Source organism: Martes martes, assembly GCF_963455335.1.
Source record: "Martes martes genome assembly, chromosome: 4".
Taxonomy (NCBI): Eukaryota; Metazoa; Chordata; class Mammalia; order Carnivora; family Mustelidae; genus Martes; species Martes martes.
This window is the reverse complement of record NC_137891.1, coordinates 65,386,830-65,400,077: the sequence shown is the minus strand read 5'-3', so window position 1 is coordinate 65,400,077 and position 13,248 is coordinate 65,386,830. Positions and strand designations below refer to the sequence as shown.

Sequence of the window (13,248 nt, the reverse complement as noted above, 5' to 3'; positions counted from 1 at the left end):
GACCATTCGTTGCAAGCTGATCCCTAAAATGTCAGATATAATGGCTTGAAAAAGGGTTGTTGGAGTCAGGCAGACTTGGCTTCTCACTGTGGCTCAGTTTGTGTGTAATCTGAAGCAAGTTTCCTAATTTCTTGGAATTTTAGTTTCTTTATAATAATAGCATCTACCAATGAAAGAATAATCTTGCATACTTAGCTCATGCTTGACACCTAGTGAATCCTTAGTAAATATTAGGCATAATAAATATAAATTATAACAATTATATAATAAATACATAAACAACATCAGTGAGAAAACTCCATTTGATCTAAATTTCTAAAACTCCAGGATTCCTTACCCTTTATTTTCTTTATAAAAAGCACAACTAAGCATAATAATTAACTCACTGAATTACCTAATTTTTTAATTTCTCTACTAACTTCCATGGAAGATTTCAGGTGACTAATACATCTTTTTACACTAACTTGGTTTTAAAGATAATAGGATAAGTCAACAGATTTTCCTTTTATATTTCTTCAGAATCCCAAATAATTCCTTGGGAGTTAGATAAGGACTCATTAAATCATTCAGGACTTTCTGAGACAATTTACAACACCTCGCATTTTATCAGGTGTTCAATATATTTGTTTTGATTTAAAACTGGATTAATATATGTTGGAATCAATATATGTTGGGCATCTTAAGAGTCCAGTTTGACTACCCGGTTGATGTTTAATCCCATCTATGCATCATTCTTAGCAGATGTTAGCCAATTCTTGTCTTATAAATTAGTGTTTTCTTGTTACAGTTTCCATACCTCTGAAAATTTGATGTGAATTAGTTCTCCCCCTGAGCTTACTTGGAGGATAGACTCAGCACTTCCTCACATTCCCAAATAGCATATCCCATTCCACAAATCCTTAATAAGTGAAAGAGAGTGTACTGAATATTACCAGTGCTGGGTATGGAATACTGAAGAGAATTTGCATACTTCACAGGAAAATTTAATTAAAATTCTCATTAAACATCTTTGACTTCCAAGAATTCCCTTTCTAGATATTCCAGCAGTGTCACTTCTCCCTGTTCTTCCTCTCCGTGTCCCAAATTTTGTCTCTGAAATTCTCTATATGTTTTTATAGCAATTCAGTTCAGGTTTAAAGCAAAAGCCTTTCAGCTAGAAGAACTCATCCTCTTAACAAGCAGGCCAGTGGGGGTGCCTGGGTGGCTCAGTGGGTTAAAGCCTCTGCCTTTGGCTCAGGTCATGATCTCAGGGTCCTGGGATCGAGCCCCGCATCGGGCTCTCTGCTTGACAGGGAGCCTGCTTCCTCCTCTCTCTCTGCCTGCCTCTCTAGCTACTTGTGATCTCTCTCTGTCAAATAATTAAATAAAATCTTAAAACAAAACAAAAACAAAAACAAGCAGGCCAGTGACCATCCATTGCTCTTTCACAAGTATTGGCTGCAAACAAACAGTACATAGTAGCTCCCCTTTCATTTCAGGTGACTTATTGAAACATTTGCCAAATCAAAACAGGTCCCCCCCTTTTTTTTTGATAGGGTGAGGGGGTGTTGGTAGGAGAAGGGCATCTGTAGAGAGAGGCATTTGTGATTACACTGCTAAAAAATGGTTTTCTCCACACTATACCTAATTTATAATATTAGATAATGGAGTGTTCTAAAAAAGAAGAGTTATATTTCATTAAATGCCCAAGATGCTCTTAAATGGTAATAAAATTTGCTTTTTTGAAGTGTACAATTGGATGAATTTTAGTATATTCACAATCATCACTACAATCTAATTCCAACAACATTATCATCCCAAAAAGAAACTGCTTCCTCTGTAGCATTCCCCCCCACCCCTCCCTAGCCCTGAGCAACCACTGATCTACTATCTGTCCCTATGGATTTGCCTATTCTGGACATTTCATATAAATGGAACCTACAATATTATTTTATGGCTGACTTATTTCACTTAGGATAATGTTTCATCTATGTTGCACCTATGTTGTATCAGTATGTATTCTTTTTATGGCTAAATACTATTCCATTATTTGGATATACCATGCTTATCTATTCCTTGGTTGACAGACATTTGAACAATTTCCAGTTTTTGGTTATTATAAATAACGCTGCTATGAACATTTGTGTACATGCATTGTATGGACAAATGTTTTCATTTCTTTTAGATATATATGTAGGAGTAGAATTGCTAGGTCATATGGTAACTCTATGTTTAACTTTTTGAGTGATCATTAAACAGTTTTCCAAAATGACCACATAATTTTACATGCCCATCAGCAAGTATGAAAGTTCCAGCTTCTCCACACCTTTACCAACACTTGTTATTTTCTGTCTTTTTTATTATAGCCGTCTTAGTCGGTTTGATGTGGTATCTTGAAGTGCATTTCCCTGATGGCTAATGATGTTGAGCATTTTTTTTCAATGTGCTTATTCCCATTTGTAAATCTTTAAAGAAGTGTCTGAATCATTTGCCCATTTTAAATTGAGTTGTTTTTTATTGTTGAGTTGTAAGAGTTATTTTAATATTCTAAATAAAAGTCTCTTATTAGACATGTCATTTGCAAATTCTTCCATTCTGTAGGTTGTCCTAATAATAACTTATTTTTAGGCAACACTTGAGTTATTTAAGGATTAAAATTTAAACATGGATATCATCCAAACACTTTGCCTCTCTCCTGGATTTGTTCCAGTTTGGAAGAAGCAGTGCTCATGACGTTCTCCAAAAAGAGTACATAGAAGAAGGAAACAAACAAACAAAAAACATAACAACAACCCACACTGCCTAGCAGAGAGTATGTATTTAATTAACTATGGCAAATTAATGAATATAATTAGTATATTTATTCTTGGTTCCCACTACTACTTTGACTTGTTGACTCCCTGTTGGATCCACTTTTGAGTGATGATATTCATTTCATGGCCTGAAGACCCCTAGGGGGAGCTAGGAAGTATGTTCTAGGCTGTCTGTCTACTCCACATTAAATGCACTGAAGTGTAACACTGTTATGTGGGAATCCACGGATTTTTCATGATAAAAAAGAGTTTCATGTTCTACTCTTTGAGCTTGAGACTCATTTAAGAGAAAGAAATAGCTGTTTTTGTCAGTTCAATGTTGACTCTATAGTGTTTTCAATGGTCCTGGGCATTTCTAGGCATTTCTATGTCATTTATACTATGGTTGTTTATTTGGAGCCTCACTTAGAGACTATAATTATTTCTGGGCCCTTGACCTCAGAGTGGTTCCCTCAGTGAGGTTCACTGTCCCCTGGACCAAGCCAATAGCTGTGGGGAGATGATGTTGTGGGGGAGGAAGTCCACATCTGCCTACCTGTCAGATCATCTGCATCCCCTCGGGACACCTTGTGGGGAGAGATGATCCCAGCCAGGCTGGCTGCATTTCCACATCACTTACAATAGTTTACCAAGGTCATTTTGCAACTGACATTTGACATAATCCCCTTGTACATCTTGAGTACAGACTCACAGGAAGAATCTGAATGCTTCAGAAATCTGAAGGATCAAAGGAATTCTAGTGAGGACTGCAGATGAAACTAAGAAAACAATGAAGGTCTATGTATGAAGGAAACAAGCCAGGTAAAGGAAAAGAACGATGGAAAGCAAGACATTTATTTGTAACTGGATATAGACAAGAGTCTAACTTTCTACAGGCAGAGCTGGCTGGCCTGCTAGTGTTACTAAGCTTAGCTACTCATTCAGTGCACTCACTTAGATGACTGTGGGCATCATTTGTGTGACATACACATGGATACAGATATCTACCAACTAATGAAATAGGACACACAGTTATGAGCATGCAAAATGGTTGCATCAGAAAGGGGGGGGAGAAATTTTAAAAAATTAGTAGTCTTAGGGAGTTAATGTGAACTAGCTTTTTGTCTCAGTCCAGGCTGAAGAAAAAAAAATTTTTTTAGATTTATTTCTTTATTTTAGAGAGAGAGGGTAGGAGGCACAGAGGGAGAGAGAGAGGCAATCTTAGGCAGACTTCCTGCTGAATGTGGAGCCTGATGCAGGGCTTGATCTCATGACCCTCAAATCATGACCTGAAGTGAAATCAAGTCAGATGCTTAACCAACTGAGCCACCCAGGTGCCCTGAAGAAAAAATTTTAAAATATAAACAGCCATCATTAACAGCACTTTATAGTATCTATGTGATGCTTTTCTTCTCTCACAAATGTGAACCCTTTTAAGTTTACCTTAAGGCTTATCATCACAACACTCTCCTGAAGGAAAGAAGTACTTTAACATTGGACCTGAGGCTCAGAGATCAATTAACTGTTCTGCAGCTTGGGGAAGAAGGGATAGATCACTGACATTTAGATCTCTGTTTGGAACTAGGACTGAATTAGGCTTTAAACATATGTAAATTCCTTTAATTCCCATAAGAATGCTATGAGATAGGTGTTATTGTTATAAATTGATGGGTAGAAAAAAAATCACCCAAATTACTGAGCTAATAATGGTAGAATCAAACCATATCTGTTATATTCTAGAGACATATTCTTATTTGTGAATTCTAACTGATTAAGGGAGGTTGCCTGGAGAGGATGTGTGGAGGGAGTCTAAACCCATGCCCAGCTGCTCTGTCTGATGTGGGTAGGATGGGAGGAGTGGTGTCTAATGCGTCATAGGATGAGTGATTTGGGAATAGGCCTCATTTCTAAGGGACTAACAGAAGACCTTCTATTACACAATGGTTTATATTTGGAGAGAGTTAAGGAAGGACTCTGAAAGGGGAGCTCCTTACAACTGCCTTTTGTACCCTCCTTTCTATTGCCAAGTATGATACTAGTGAAGGAAGCCAGAATATGTCACCCCCAAATATGCCTCTTTTGATGTGAAAATTATTTTGAGCTGAAGGCAATTAAGCAGCAGCAAATGCAGGAAAACCTCTCTCTACCTTCCCCTTTTCTACCTAAAGAGAGGATATAAATTCTTTTACTGGAGACAGACTTTATTATCCTAGAGACAGCACCCCAGGAATCTGCAAAAAAACCTGCCTCCATTAGTTGCCTCCCATATATTTATTTTAGTTATTTTATCCCAAAACTACTTTCCTTTGTCCTGTCATTTCTCTACAATTTCCTTGAAGATGCTATATAAACCAGAGTTCTAAGTTACCACTCTGAGTTACTTTTCACGAGGTTTCTCCCATGTGACATGTGCCACACATATTAATAAACTCTTTTTCTCTTGCCAATCTGCCTTTTTAAGAGCTTCAGCTGAGAAACCAAGGTGGGTAGAGATCAAGTTTTGCCCCCTGTATACTAGCTATGGCTAATTTTCTCCCTTCTCTCCACCTTCCCCTCTCTAGTACCTAGCTGCTTCTTTATTTTGAAAAGAGTTTCTTAAAATGACATCCTCTCAAAAAAAAAAAAAAAAAAAGACATCCTCTCTTCACTTGAAAGGTATTAATAATGGATGCAATGTAGGAGAAATATACTTGCCATGTAAGTGGTCAATGCATGAGACCTTAGATAGGTAGATTCTAGACAAGGATTTAGTACTTTTGATTGTCATAGACAGATGAAAGCAGGATCAGAATTACTCTCACTTTCTCAATGAAAGGATGAAAACATTTAACCAGATTTATACCTCAAACCACAGTTCTGTTTTAGTTTCTGAATGTCGAATATTCCTCAGTTTTCTGCTTTTACATCTGTGTTTAAATTTTCAATTTTCAAGATTGGGTTGACAGACGTAAATCTTTGATATTTCCATATTAAAAATTCCTTTCATTTTCTTTTACAAATTATAGCTACAATGTGTAGCTATATCTGTGTTTTTCTCTGTAAGTTTTCACACACAGGAAAACATCAGTCTTATATTGGAGTCCTAATGGGCTTATTTTTGAGAGTGAAAGCTGTGGAAACCTCTGGATCCAAATTCCAGTTAGTTTCCAACTTACCACACCATTTCACTTTCCAGTTACGATTGGCATCAACTCCACGGCAGCGAAACCTTGAGTTCCTTGACCTTGTTTTTCTCCAAAATCGATCCTAAGTGTAATTAAGAAAATAGGTGTAGAAAAAATATTCAAAAGTTATTCACATGCATTTTAATAGCACAACTGGTGAATGAATCACAGCACTGCAAAGAGAGTTCCTCCACGAACAGACAAATCTAAGGAGTAGAAAGAGGAATGGATAAGGAGCAGAGACCCAGGGTCATGCTCTAATTTCTGCCACACACTTACTCTCTTAGCTTCTCTTGGCCTTATTTCTTCTTGGGCAAAATTGAGTAAGTTGGGCTAGACTAGTGACTTTTCACAATTTCTTTGCAAGGAGAAATCTTGACTTATACGGAATCTCATGCAAAGCCAAACATATAAACAAAAGTTTGCTGCTCTGATGGGACAGGGAGTGGAGGTCTCTTTTGCAGTTCTGGAATCACTAGGCTGTCTGCCCACCAGGTTTCCTTCCTGTTCTATGGCTGTTTTCTATTTATTTAGTCTCTCTTTTCAATTTGATAGGCAAAGTGACTTACACTGGTCCAGCTAAAATGGTATCCATCAACGTTAAACACAGGCATGATATAGAAATACAGATGACTCAACATTTTTCTCATGGTTGGGTCACTCCTATATGTTAGAAGAGCCTAAAAGACAAAGGTGACATTTTTCTTACAAATGGATCCCAAACATAGGTTTAGAAAAAATACACGAAAACCATTTCCATCCATGGGAAATACCAAATATATTGTGTTGAAGAGTAACAACCTAATATGAATAATACTCTTTGACATCACACACTTTTCTTAAAATAAAAAATTTTGAAATTATTTTTAAGTTTTTATTTAAATTCCAGTTAATTAACATACAGTGTAATATTAGTGATTCAACACTTCCATACAATACCTGGTGCTCATCATAGCAAGTGTATTCCTTAATCCCCATCACCTATTTAACCCATCCTCCACCCACATCATACATTCGTTCTTGGGATTTTTATCGCAAACTTTTTGTTAGGTATACATTTTAGCAGAGGTAGAAAAACAGACTAATTGGGTAGCCTCTGACAATATTTCAGAACTGGCTAAATATTAGACTGCTTAAGAAAGAAATTACTTATATACACTTCAGTATAATCAGTTTTTTTTAAAGATTACATTCAATTTTAGACAAAATAATTACCCATATAGTTTGGTATCCTTCCAGGATAACACAAGCTAGTCATACATGTCACTTAATTGTTTATGTCTAAATGGTACCAGACTCAAATCTTGGAACTTACTGCATTGACACTGTTCTCTCCTGATTTTTCTATAAAGAGCTTAATAAACATTATAACATCTCTGTCACTTTTATCGTGGCTGGCTTCAAAATCTTGCTCTAGTGATTGGGTTTTACTTATATTGTGTCTGACCCCAAGCCTGAAGATTTCTGCACTACACATTTGGCCTCAAACAGAGAAGCACTGAATGTGTTAAGAATACAGACATTTTGAAATACGATTCCTATGGAATGGACTATTAAAACAATTCTTTTTGATGTCTATTTGTCCATATATAAGGTATCTTAGAGAAACAGGAAATTGAAAATGGCTGCCTCTGGGGAAGGAACTCATGGGACAATGTACAGGAAAGAGAGTTACCTTTAGTATAATACCTTTACAACCTTTTGGATTGTCTGAATTTTTACTATATTAAAAAAAATTCAAAATAAAGAAAATTCTTAAATCACATATATATTGCTTTGAAAAATTTAATACTTAAAACTTCAATCTTCTTTTACATATAGTTAAGTAGGATCTCTGAACCCATCATAAACAGCATTGGCATTTACATGATGAGAATGCTGTTCACAGAGAGCAATCCAATAATATGTTAGAAACTATAATTATATTAGAAATAATGAAAATATAGGGAAATGCTCAAGAACATAAGAGTTAAATACAACTTTACTGAATCTAATTTAAATATCTAGGAGATTAGCACAAGTTAATAAATGTTAATACAATTCTCTCTTACTTCAAGGCTCAATAATAATTTTTTGGCCACATAGTTTCTATAAAATTTTCATACTGCTTGGATTTCTAATGCCCCAAATGAGAGGAAAATTCCTGGTATGTGAGTGTACATATTGTAGAGTTTTGATTTCCTCTAATTAGTGGAGGTTTCCCAATGTCTGGAGGAAGTCTGCTGGGGATGGCAAAGACAGAGTTATATGGTTAGGTACATTTCTTCCATAAAGTTAGGCAGATGTGGCTTTCTGTGCCATGCTAGTGAGGGCAAGAGAGGAGATGGAAGGAAACAGAGCTGAGGCAACAGGGCAAGAAAGGGCAGGGAAAAGTCATGGTAATTTCTCTTCCTCCCTCTTACATGACTACAGCTCATTTATTTCAGTCCAAACTTGGGAAGTCTCACCTTTTCCAAGCATGGATCATGTTAGCACTTAAGCACCAGACTATGCTAGAGATCTGCTGGGAAACTTTCTCATCTTATCCTGCCTTTTCCTCCTCCAATGCAAGTGACCACCATGCTTTTGTATTTAAAAGAATATTTCCTCTTAAAAAATCACAATATGGGTGCCTGGGTGGCTCAGTGGGTTGAAGCTTCTGTCTTCGGCTCAGGTCATGATCCCGGCATCCTGGGATCGAGTCCCGCATTGGGCTCTCTGCTCAGCAGGAAGCCTGTTTCCTCCTTTCTTTTTCCACCTGCCTCTCTGCCTACTTGTGATCTCTGTCTGTCAAATAAATAAATAAAATCTTAAAAAAAAATTACAATCTATTTGAAGCAAATAGAAGAGCAGACAATATTACATCTATGTGCCCACCAACTACCTCTTGCCATATTTATTAAATCTTTTACAGAGAAATTGAGACATTACAGATAAAACAAAGCTCCCTTTTTTAGTATACCCTAATCTGTTTTCCTCTTCTCTACCAAGGTAATCACTACCCTAACTTTTGCATCATCATTCATTCCCATGCATGATTTTATGTTTTCTTATATGTACATGGACTCAGGAACAATATATAATATTGTGTATGCTTTGAAATTTCATGCAAATGAGATCCTGATATATCAATCAAGTCTGTTCTTCTCCCCAAATTTTTGGCACTTAAGTTGATTTATTAATTTTAATAACACAATTAAATGGTATTCCATTATAATTAAATCCACAATACATTGATTCCTTATTTTGTTGGTGGAGAGTTAGGTTGCTTTCATTGTTACAATATTGCAGTGAACATTCTTGCACATTTCTCCTAGACATGTGTGAGAGTTTCTTTGCTACACATCTAGGAAGGGATTTGGTGGGCCATGGATTTATATGACCTCCACTTTAATAAATGCTATTTCTCTCTAAATCAGTAAATACTTTCATCTGCAGTGAATGTGAATTCCCATTGCTCTACAACTTTCCCAATCTTTGATATCATTGAGCTTTTAGTTAAAAAAAAAAAAATCTAAGGGATTCTTTTGTTGTTTTACTTTGCATTTCCCTCATTACAAATTATATTGAACATCTTTTATATAATAGGTGATTCCATAAATTGCTCACTCATTTTTGCCCATTTAAAAAAATTAAACTCTATTTATTCTTTTTACCTTCTGGGTAGTAATCCTTTGTTTGTTTATATGCATCATGAACACCCTCCTTTTTTTAGCTTATTGATTCCTATTTTCATCATATCCTTGTTATACATAAACTTTGATCACAATTGTACATATAAAGTTTTATTTAAGAATTCACCTCTGCCTTAATATCATAAAGACGTTATCCTGTATTTTCTCCAAATAGTTGTTTTAAAATTTGTTTTCAAATATAAGTCTTAAAACCTCTGGAAATGATTTTTTTTTATGTTATGTGAGGTTGGGATTTATTTATTTTTTTTGCTCTGGAAAACTAACTATGTCACTGTACTCATTTGGATGGTTCATCTCTTCAGTGAGTTCACATGCCACCTCTGTCCAATGTCAAGTTTTCTTGTGTGTATGGAATTGGTTTAATGCACCCTGGTTTATGTCCATTTACTAAAACCACCCTATGGTTTATATAGCATCTGCTCAGTTTGGTAGGATGCGCCTCTTCATGTTGTTCTACTTCAAAATTGCCTTGGCTATTTCTGATCAGTCTCCTTTCACACTTTGTAAAAAATTAAGGTTGAACACACTCAAGATGTCTTTTATTATGCTAGGTTATTCTTGTCATTAATGGATGTTGAATTTTAGCATGTAATCTTTCTTCATACATTAACACAATCATATAGTTGTTATAATCAATTTTAATTTGTAATTTTCTATTGTTAAATCATCCTTGTATTCCTTGGATAAGCTCCTTTGGTTATGATATGTATTCTTGTTATATTAGCTGGATTCAGGTCACTAATATTTACATCTATCTTCCTGAGATAGACCTGTAATTTCCTTTCTTATTTTGTCTTTGTCTGGTTTTGGTATCAAGGTTATATTACTCATTATTTGGGGAGCAAACCGTCTAGGTCTAGAGCAGAAATTAAATATAAAATGAAGATACAATAGGAAAGATTATATCTTTACTTTTCTATTTTGTTGGTTTCTGCCCTGTGTTGTTTTTGCTAATTCTCTTTTTCCTGTTCTAATTTGAGTTGAAAGCTTAGCTCATTAATTTGGAGGTCTTATTCTTTTGCAATATATTTATTTGAAACTACAAATTCTTCTTCAGTACTACCTTAGCTACATTCCATATGTTTTGATATACTATAGTTTTATTTCCACTTCATTGTAAATATTGAACATTTTCCTTCATTTCTTTAAACGTTATATTTTTAATTTTAAAATGTGAATTTTCTTTAAGTCATGTGTTCATAAATACTTTCTAACAACTGTATTACAGTCAGAAAATTTGGTCTATATGATATAGGCTCTTTAGTATTAAACTTGCTTTGTGGTCTAGTATATAGTCAATTTTTGTAAATGTTTCAATTGGACTTGAAAAGAATATGCATTCTCTAACTATTGGGTATGGATTCTAAATGTGTTTACTAGATCAAGTTTGTCTATTGCTTATATCAACCATATTCTTGCTAAATATTTGCCTGTTTTCTTAATCACTGAGAGTTGTGTTAAAAAACATCATTTTAGATTTATTTTTTTCTTATAATTTTGTCAAATTTTGTTTTATTTATTTTGTGGTCATTAACATAGACTCATTTTAAAGCTCTTTATAGCCAAATTACGTATTAAATTAGAAAGTTGTTTTCTAGTATACTATTCTGGAGTGGATTTAATTTCCAGGACTTGCCAGAACATGTTCTTTCTCTGACAAACAGGGTGTCATTGTATTGCATATGCTTTATTTGTGATTTTTATAACTCTCTAAGAATTGTAGCCATTCTCCATCTGGTCAGACAAAGGGAGAATGATCACAATGTAATGACTGTTCAATCCTGAATAGGACAATTGAGAGATCTCGTTGCTTGAATGCTTTAAGTAATAGGACAGATCATTTCTCTTTTGTAGTTTAGGAAACGTTTCTAGAAAAAAGATGACATGGGACTATTTCCTATTATTCTAACATATGATAACCATAAAGTAGCGGGTGTGCTTTCCTTCTAATGTGTGGGACTCTTTTTAGCAATCTATTTATACCACCCAAACACACAGGAAAGGAGATGCCCACTTATCAAGTTCCATCAGGGCTTTATGAGTTTAATTTCTAGACTACTATCTTTCCTTAAGAGGAAGACTAGTAATTGTGATTTGAAAACCAGTCACAAAACAGTGCATCCCATGCCTCAGTGTGGCAGCCTTTAGGTACTACACTTACCTCATCTATTTAAAAATACTTTGCCAAAAAAAAAAAAAAAAAAATCAAAGAAGTTCTAAAAATTATCTTGTTAGGAAAATATGTTTGGTATTAGGTTAGGGAATTTCTGAAGAGAGACAAAGAATGAATCTATTTGATATTCATCAACTGCTAAGACTATTTTGATTTCTCCTTAAATATTTGTCATATACCCAAATTCACCAAATATATGTTTGTTAAATTTGAAGGCAAATTTTATAATCACTAAAGTCTTTGTGTAATGTGACAAAGTTATGCTAAAGAGTTTCCCTCCTTTTCACAGTTTTTGGATTTGATCGAAAATTGTTTCTTAGACCCCTACTACAACCTGAAATGTTAGAGGTTTTTTGTTTGTTTGTTTGTTTTTTTTTAAGAATTGGTGTTACTGGGTTTAAAAGAGATAGCATTTAAATTTTTGTTTTTGTTCTAGACTCACTATAGAGGATGTAAGAATAATAACCATCTTCAACAAAGGGCACACTGGGAGAAGAAGGCATGTTACAACTGAGGCCAAAGGAAGAGCACAGTCATCAGTCAAGCTGAAGAATATCCTTACTTGGACTGAAGTAAAACTGTTTAGGTTGGAAAAGAGTTGTAGTACCAAAGGAGGTACATCTCAACACAAAGGAAGTACCTAAAATTTAATACTAGGAAAATTAATTAGAGCAAGATAATTTCTAGAGAAAATTTCAAGAGGGAGGTTGATCTATAAAGATATTTGATGTCTCAGTGTGAGAAGCTCATTAAATACAAAATGGCAACTAAATAATAGTTTGAAAGCAACACAAGCAGAAATGTTCTCTGAATGAAGGATGGAGAACTGGAAAATCATATGGTAATCCTTCAAATTCTAGTTACTTTCATATGAACATATACTTAGAACTGCCCAGGGATTGACCTAACAGGAAAGGTGATGATTGAAAAATCTACATTTTCTAATAAAATATAAATATCTGAAATGTTTTGTGTCACCGGCAGGATTACAATATCTGGTGCATGTCCATTTTACTCTTTCATAATACCACATCTCATTTGTAGAACTTTTATACTGAGATTATCTAATAACAATGGTTGGTGGTATTTACTCAGGAACAACAGAGTAGAGACCAGGATCAACTTTGTGGCATTAGTAAAATCTTCTATATAATACTCTTATACCTAGTAAAAGAAAGTACAGGTGTCCTTTGTGAAGTTCCAGTATACACAAATTTCAGTTATCACAGTTTAGTTAAATAATGTTAGTCCTCCAACATGTGCAGTTCAAATTTTAGTTTCCAGTGTTAGATCTTTCATTTCCAAATCATTATGTAAATAACAGATGGGCATCAACAATTGTGACTGACTTTTAAAGTCTGTCAGTGGGTGACTGGTCACTGTGCATCTGGTTTTCAACTCACAGACAGCAAGGAGTGTAGCTATGTTGCCCTCTTGTTTCCCCATATGTGGCATTTTACAAAAAT

The 13,248-nt window shown here is 34.9% G+C and overlaps 1 protein-coding gene across 1 annotated transcript in view; it reads right to left on the bottom strand.

Moving 5' to 3' along the window:
• The window catches only part of CPA6 (carboxypeptidase A6), a gene marked incomplete at its 3' end in the record, with an annotated part of 347,693 nt that overhangs the window by 45,247 nt on the left and 289,198 nt on the right, over positions 1 to 13,248 (bottom strand). The window contains exons 7-8 of the mRNA XM_080801136.1: positions 6,505 to 6,615; positions 5,927 to 6,017 (exon numbers count right to left, since the gene is read on the bottom strand). Coding sequence (XP_080657262.1) covers positions 5,927 to 6,017; positions 6,505 to 6,615 — 202 coding nt within the window. The remainder of the gene's footprint in view (positions 1 to 5,926; positions 6,018 to 6,504; positions 6,616 to 13,248) is intronic.